Source organism: Megascapheus bottae, chromosome 2 (genome assembly GCF_031878675.1).
Source record: "Megascapheus bottae isolate mThoBot1 chromosome 2, mThoBot2.hap1, whole genome shotgun sequence".
Lineage (NCBI taxonomy): Eukaryota > Metazoa > Chordata > Mammalia > Rodentia > Geomyidae > Megascapheus > Megascapheus bottae.
In genome coordinates, this window is record NC_143510.1 from 44,155,119 (window position 1) to 44,163,730 (window position 8,612).

At 41.1% G+C, this 8,612-nt stretch overlaps 1 protein-coding gene across 2 annotated transcripts in view; it reads left to right on the forward strand.

Annotated features, from left to right (window-relative positions):
* Positions 1-8,071, forward strand: part of Ano6 (anoctamin 6) — a 148,643-nt gene extending 140,572 nt beyond the window's left edge. For both annotated transcript variants that reach the window (XM_090324514.1, XM_090324520.1), the window contains 2 exons: positions 2,389-2,494; positions 6,914-8,071. In XM_090324514.1, coding sequence (XP_090180640.1) covers positions 2,389-2,494; positions 6,914-7,120 — 313 coding nt within the window. In that variant the 3' untranslated portion in view covers positions 7,121-8,071. The remainder of the gene's footprint in view (positions 1-2,388; positions 2,495-6,913) is intronic.
* Positions 8,072-8,612: the final 541 nt, after the last annotated feature.

Consider the following 8,612-nt stretch of genomic DNA (forward strand, 5'->3'; position numbering starts at 1 on the left):
GGGAACCGGTGCCTCATGCCTGTAATCTTAGCTGCTCAGGGGGCAGAGAGCTGATGATTGTGGTTTGAAGCCAGCCCAGACAGGAAAGTCTTTTGTAAGACTTTTATCTTCCATTACTGTGGCTCAAAGTGGTAGAGTTCTAGCCCTGAGCAAAAAAGCCAAGGGACAACACCTAAGCCCCGACTGAGTTCAGGCCTGACAACAAAGGAAAAGAAGACTACAGTTACAACTTGCAAAGCTATCCATAAAATGGTTACACAAAGAGATGGATTCAAGAGAAAAGTCTATGACAGCTTAATAGCAGAGAAACATTTTAAGAGTTCTAGAAACCAAGATAATTATTAGATATTTGCATCATTAACAAAACAGGACTATTCTCCAGAAGTACCTTAAAGCAGTTGAACGCTGGTGTCTCACAGCTATAATCTTACCTACTAGGGAGGCTGAGGTCTGAGGACCATGGTTTGAAGCCATCCCAGTCAGGAGAGTCTATGAGACTTATTTCCAATAAATGAGTCAGAAGGCTAGCACTGTACCCAGCGTTCTAGCCCCAGCAAAAAAAAAAAAAGGTATCTTAAAGATCTCAGCATTGGCTTTACTATCTGGTGAGATCAACTACGGATGGTAGACACCAATTAAGTTACCCATCCATAGTCTGTTAACCATTTTGGTCATAATTGTTTTGTGGTTTTCTTTTTTTGGCCCTAATCATAGTCTCTAAAGGAGACTTTAAAATTTTTTTCAGTCTGAGTCTTCAACCCCTTTATTGATTCAATTTCTCAATAGCCACAATTAAATACAAATAAGCGGGGCCGGGAGTTTGGCCTAGTGGTTAAAGTGCTTGCCTAGCATGCATGAAGACCTGGGTTCGATTCCTCAGTACCACATACATAGAAGGAAAAAAAAAAGCCAGAAGTGGTGCTGAGGCTCAAGTGGTAGAGCTCTAGCCTTGAGAAAGTCCAAGGACAGTGCTCAGGCCCTGAGCTCAAGCCTAGGACTGGTAAAAAAAAAAAAAAATACAAATAAGCCCCAAATAATGGTGTCTGAAGTACTGTTAACTTGGAACACATGCTATCCTTTAATCAGCCATCATAATCCTCCTAGTTCTGATGGATTATAGACAGGACATGATGAGTACAGAGATATGGTCTATGGATGGGTCCACCCTAAGGATGCTGGGACAGAAACTCAGGTGTGGCTCAAGTGGTAAAGCAGAAGCTCCAGAACTGGCTGAATAGATTTGCAAGCCCTCAACTGAGCTCAGTTGTTTTACACAGGAACAATAAAGCCCGACACCCCTCCCATAAAAAGAACAAAGGCAGATTCCTTTTCAGACAGAGTCCATCAGTAGTATCGGTTTCTGGGTACATGTCTAACAACTTAGTAACTTTTTAATCGGTTTTGTTGCCAAATTTAGATTTCCTCATAAAGTTCATTTACAACACAGTTGCTTCAAAGATCACTTTTTAAAGGTTGAACTCCAGTATTTCACCAAAAAGATTTTTTTCTCCCCATATTTTTTTGTGCCAGTACTAGGACTTGAACTCAGGACTGTACCAGTATCCAATGTCCCATTGCTTTTTGCTCAAGGCTGGCTCTCTGTCAGTTTGAGCTGTACCACTGCCTCTGAGTTCTTTGTGATTAATTGGAGATAGTCTCTCAGGGGCTTTGCTAGCTTCATTTTGTAGTCCTCAGATCTCAACCTCCTCTGTAGCTAGGATTTCAGGAGTGAGCCACTAGTGTTCAGCTAAAGTTATTCTTATTCATGCCTTACCAGTTTGTATGATTAATACATTTTATTCTGCTATTTCTAAGCAGGCATTTAGTGTACTTCAACCATTTTTACCCCTCTATTACCCTTTTCCTGCCAACTCCTTTAACTTTCTCACAATTTTATATTTTATTAATACCATGCTATTTTTGCATTAGTCATGTTTAAACTCAGTGCCTTGAGCTTGCTAGACAAGAGCCATACCGCTTGAACCACATCCCCTGACCTTTTTGCTTTATTTTTTTCAATCTTGTATTTTCTACTCAGGCCAACCTACCTACCACCTCCCACTGCGAAAAACTACAAACGACCATGCCCATCTTGCTGAAAAGTGATTTCACTAATGTTTTATCAGGCATAGCCTTGAACTGTAATCCTCCAGAGCTTTGCCTCCTAAGTAGCTGAGATTGATTGCAGTCATGAGCCAGTGGCTTCTTGAGAAGTTTTTAAATGGGTTTAATTATGAGTTTTTCATACATGAATACAAAGTACTTAGATCGCACACCCACCCTGTCTTAACTCCCTTCTGTGTGTGTCTGTAAGATCAAGGCTCTGCCTATGGGAGGAAACGTGCAATAGTTGTCATTTTGAGTGGTGTGCCTCTGTTTTGTTTCCAGGTACCGTGACTTCCGAAACCCACCTGGTCACCCACAGCAGTATAAACACAACATCTACTACTGGCACGTGATCGCCGCCAAGCTGGCCTTCATTATTGTCATGGAGGTGAGATGGGGAAACAGTGTATAAAGAGAGAACAGTGGAATTCCTTAGAACTGTTTGCTGGCCTTTGATTTAGTCTTTGAAAGGGGGAGGGCGCAGATCTATATGGAGAGAGGGAGGAGGAGAGATTATGGCCAGAATGCCAAGACATGGCCTACAAAATTAGGAAAAGTGAGGGAGAGGGGATGGACTGGGAGGATAGAGACGTTGAAGAGGATGATGTAGCTCAAGACACACTGTAGTCACACTTTGTTGAATGGTGACTCCTTTGTGTAACGACAGATAATAAACGGGCCCTCTACTGTAAGTACTGACAATTTGACTTAAAATGTATAATACTTTCCTTACTACTTGCTAGTATGATGATTTTTAGGCCATGAATTAATCAGGCTTGGCCTGAAAATACTCATAATGCTCAAGTAGAATTTGGTGATGTGCTTTATTATGAGCAAATCTGGGGCTGGAACTCAGGGCCTTACACTATTGCTCTACCACTTGAGCCACACCTCTACTTTTGCTGCCTAAAATGGAGCTAAGAGACTCAGGGACTTTTCTGCCTGCACAGGCTTTGAATTATAGTCCTCAGATCTCAGGGAGCCTCCCAAGTATCTAGGATTATAGGAGTGAGCCACTGGCACTCGGCTTTAGTTGTGTGCTTTAAAAGTTATAATGGATACTATTTGCAAGAAGAATTCTTATGTATTACCTGAGTGCCTCTTGTTTAATTTGGAGCACTGAGCTGCGTGTTGAACTATGAAAGGTTTAAGAAGACAATGATGGAGCCCTCTGCCCATAGGAAACTTTTACTGGCATTAAGAGTTTTATTCATAGTCCTACTCAACAATTGCACTTTCATAATTTATCAACTTCTTACATTAGTTATTTCCCTAAATTAACTAGATCTGAAAAATAAATGGCTAGATCAAAAGACTGCTGATAGCTTCCCGAGTCAATTTCTTTTCAGAATTATTGCCCAGTTACAAAATTCTTAGAATCTGTTGTGTGCAAAAGCACACCAGCCTTTCTTTTGAAGCTGCCATTGGGTATGGTAAACTCCTGGTGGCAGGGTTTCTGTCTCTTGCAGCTAAAATGGGAACATCTATCCAATTCTGAGGCTTCCTAATTTGATTGAAGAAAAAAATCAAAGGTAGGAAATGGAGGAGAGGACATTTCTCCATAATAGATGAAGGGTATCAGGTCAGGAGTCACAAAGCATGAGAGGGTTTCAAGCAGAATTAATAACAAAGAAATGCTCACTTAAACAGGAAAGTGCAGCAGAGCCAAGCTGGGTGAAAATGAGGACAAGAGACTTTATAACAGCAATAGGAGCCAAGAGAGTAGGCTAATGTCCTCAAAATTACTAAAGAAGGAATTACAACAAAACTTGAAAGATGTTTGATAAATGTTACTGCAATAAAAACACCAGACCATAATGGGTTTTTTTGGTGGGGAGGGAGTAGTTTGTGACACTACTAGGACTTGAACTCAGGGCCTGACCATTGTCCCTCAGCTTTTTCACTCTGACTCTTAAGCCACAGCTTCAATTCTGTTTTTTGTTGTTGGTGAGATTATTATCTCTAAATAATCAACAACTTTCCTACCCAGGCTGGTTTTGAACCTCACCTCACATCTCAGCCTCCTGAATAGCTAGAATCACAGGTGTGTGTTACAGTCAAGGGCTAGTGGTTTACATTTTTTTTTAAAGCCAGTCAAGAAAAGTGAAGAAGACTATCTAATCGTAGCAAGAGGAAATAATTGTAGGCCTATACGCATCCAGTGTTGAATCACTTAATACTAATAAACCTAAAGGAAGAGCCAGGCTTCAGTACAACAGTGATGGGGATACTTAACTCCCACTTGCAAGCCATGGATCAACCATGGATAAACCATGGAGACAGAAAAAGCAACAGATAGCTGAGGTTGATGTTCACCTCAGGCCAAATGAGCCTTCTCCCTCCTGCTACTGGGTGAATGTTGTGGATGCTGTCTTTGTCTCCGGAGTACACGGACCTTTTGCTCCAGGAGTTACCTGATAGTACAAAACAAGTCTCAATAAGGGCTGTCAGCAATAAAACTAGAGTAAGAAAAACTTGTGGAAGAGCATAACAGTACATGGAAATAGAGCAACACACTCCTGAATAACCAATGAATCCATGGGGAAAAAATGAAGGGAATTTTAAAATATTCGAGTCTAGACAACTGTGGCTCATGCCTGTAACCCGAGCTACTCAGGAGGCTGAAATGTAAGAATAATCATTTGCAGCCAGTCCAGGCAGATAAGAGTTGCAGACTTTCCTAATTGCTCACCAAAAAGCAACAAGTAGAGCTTTGGCTCAAGTGGTAGAATGCCAGCCTTGAGCAAAAATGCTCAGGGGTAACACCCTGGCCCTGAGTTTAAGCCCTAGTACCAGCACATGCACACATACAAACACAAATAAATAGTCTAAACAATGAGTATGTAAACAGTGTAGTAAAACCCTATGGGATATATAGCAAAGCAATCAATGCCTCCATCAAAATAGCAGAAAAATCCCCTTAAATAACATCATTGCATCTCAAAGAACGAGAGAAAAACACTTCTCTCCAGAACTCAGCCTGTGGCTCAGAGTGTCTTCAGCCTTTCTGCTAGGGTGTTTATCTCATTGGCATTCAATTCTGCTTTCCCAAAGTCCTGCTGTTTCTTAAATCTAGCGCAAATTAGTCTCTTTCCAGCCATCCCTACATCTCTTCTCTGTCTTGGTTAAGATAGTTTCCAGCTTTCCAGTTGCACAGGCTGAAATCCCTGGAGCCCTCATTTCCCATACCCCATTTCAGGAAAAATTAACTTTTCTTTTTAAAACACATTGCTGCCATTTCTTACAAATGCTGCAGTGTTCGCCAGGCCAGTCTGCTTGGTGTTACTCAAACAGAAAACCTGAGAGGATTGTGGCTCAGGGTTCAGGAAGTTTTAAGGGACAGTATCATTGACCCTGGGCCTGTGTGTCATTTCAGATGCATGTGGTTCAGGAAGAAGCTCAGGCAGAGACAGGGTCTTTATCTGCTTCAGAGACATGCCCCAAGCTAGGGAGGCACTAGTGGCTCACGCCTGTAATCCTAGCTGCTACTCAGGAGATCAAGAACCAGAGAATCACGGTTCAAAGCCAGAAGTGGAGCTATGGCTCAAGTGGTAAAGCAAGAGCCTTGAGAGAAAAAACTGAGAATTTGAAGCAACAGCCTTGAGAACAACAGTGAGAATTTGAAGACCTCAAGTTCAAGTCCCAGTACTGACACACAAAAGCAAAGTAACACCAAAGTTAATGTCCATTTCATAATTCAGTGACCTAATAGAAATGACTGATGTGACTTGCTGGTCAGAGTGTAAACTGGTTTAACTTCCTTGGTAAGGATCGCACAGCCAGACCTTCCCATGACAAAGTGTTAGCAGTGCCACTCTTTATATGTTCCTTATTCTCAACAAACTACAGGCTTGCTGATGAGGGAACAAATGTATAGCAGCTTTTTAACACAGTAGAATAATATACAGCAGAGAAAAATGGACTAGCTCCATACAGCATTGATGGATCTTAGAAACTAGCTTTGAATGAGGGGGAAAAAAGCCATTTTCACAAGTACCACACTGCTGTTATAAAAGTCAGATCAACCAAGACTATATTGGAGATATTTTCTTTCAAACATGAGAATGATATATTTCGAATGCAAATCAGATAGCATTTATTTACCTCTGGGCAAGGAGCAGGGTATTAGGAAGCAGTGCCTCATATTTTTAATTTAATAGAGGATTTGTGGCATTCACTGTCATTTGAGTTTTGTCTTGCTGACACAAAAGTCTTCTGTGTATCCCAGGCTAACCTCAAACTCATACACACAGTGCTAGGGTAATGGGGTATTCCATATTTGTGTGTGTGTGTGTTTGTGCGCGAGCGTGCGCGTGCTGCTGCTAGGATTTAACTCAGAGCCTAGATGCTATCCCTTAGCTTTTTCACTCAAGGTTCAATCACTCTAGCCATAGTATCACTTTCAACTTTTTAAAGGCTACTTGAAAATAAAAGTCTCAGACTTTTCTGCCCAGGCTGGATTTGAACCACAATTCTCAGATCTCAGCTTGTAAGTATTGCAAGCCTGATCCACCAGCAGGTACATCCTTCAGTATTTATAACTAGTGTGTGTGTGCATGTGTATGGATGGATATGGATGAGAATGTTGCAAGGATGACATTGATCAAGATGTACTGTATTCGTAAACTGCTTTGTTAAATGGCAGCTCCTTTGGACAACTAAAGAGAGTAATAAAGAAAAAACAAGCAGAACACATACTACACACCACATAACAACCATGTGTAGTTGCCATAAGGCAATCAAAAACTAAATTCACACACAAGGTTCTCTTCTCCTTTGTACCTGACACTCTTTTCCTCTCTGACAGCATGTCATCTACTCTGTGAAATTCTTCATTTCTTACGCAATCCCAGACGTATCAAAAAACATCAGGAGCAAGATCAAGAGAGAGAAATACCTGACCCAAAAGCTGCTTCACGAGAGTCACATCGGAGACCTGACGAAAGACATTGGTGCCATAGCTGAGAGGGTGGCCGAGGCCGTGGATAATAATATTCGGCCAAAGTCAGAATGAGAGCTTTACACCATAGGGCGCTTTAAAGGATGCCATTGGTTCTCATCAGAATGGATGAGCCAGTCGCTGACATCAAGGTGTGAGTTAAGTCACTTTGGCAAGTATGAGTCTGAAACCATTACTCCCGTTTCACATATCTTCTATTTTTCTGTTTCAGCTATCCAGGCAGGAACTGGGAAAATGTAAAAACTTAGCTTTAGAAGGGACATAAAAACAAATCACTGGAAAACCTGAATCTTAGACCGGTTTTTCTTAAATCAATTGGAATCTTAGTAACACAAAAAAATTATACAGTGTGCTTTTGTATAAATGCCCCTTTAAAGCAGAATTTTCCTATTTGCTTACTTCTACTATTTTATCTTTCCAAGCACAGTCAGTCTTCTTTTATTTTCAGATTGGGTTTCATTTCTCCACTTTTCCAAATCGGGTCCCGAATTATCTTTTCCTCCCAGTGCCATCATTAAAGACTACACATGCCTTGGTAGCTTTTGTGTGATTAAAAATAGCTAACTCAGAACTGAGTATGAATGCTCTGTTAGGTAGCAAAATAGATTCAAGATTTCACAATATTGAAATGGATTATCAAATCTCTGCAGAAAGGAAAAGTGTTTGTCTTCATCTGGCCTGTCTGTCGTCTTGGGAAAATCTCACAGTAGATGGGAGTGTCGAGGATTTGAGGCCCCAGTACTTCAATGCTTTGTGTCTAATCAATACTGACTTCATTGTAGATTTCAAAGGAACCAGATGACAAAAGCCTGGAAATTCACACACTCATCCAGATCGATGTAAGCTGTGGATCTGGATAATTAATTTATTTCAAATATGTGTACTTTCTTGGAGTAGAAAAATGCTAATCAAGTAATTATATTTTCTAATCAGTGTTATAGTTTGAAACCGATAAGCCTATCAGTGCCTACTAGCTGACATTTTTTTTTTTGGTGCCAGTACTAGGACTTATAAGGCACAGGTGCCCAGTCCTTGAGTTTAACTTTTCCACTCAAGGCTAGTTAGTACTCTTATCCCTTGAGCCACAGGTCTACTTCTACCTTTTTTGCTGGTTAATTAGAGGTATCTCATGACTTTCCTGTCCAGGCTGGCTTTGAACTACAATCCTTAGATCTCAGCCTCTTGAGTAGCTAGGATTACAGGTATGAGCCACCAGTGCCTGACTACCAGTTGACTTACCTACTAGATGATACAGGTGGAATGTTATTACAAATCATTAAGCGCCTTCACACACACACACAACACTCCAAAGCCATCATGCTATAGGCATGGCCATTAAGAGTCTGAGTCCCCTCACTAGAAGAGTCAGGAATCTTGGGTGACTTTTCCCTTCTATTTGCCAAAGCAACCCAACATACCAAAGCACCTGCCACCAGGCATGTGGCTTCCTTGCTCTTCCCACCCCTTTTTCTGAGACAAGAATCTATTCCAATTGCTCCTATTGCTCCTAATCAAGAAAGGAAAGAGTGGAGGGGATTTGAGCTTC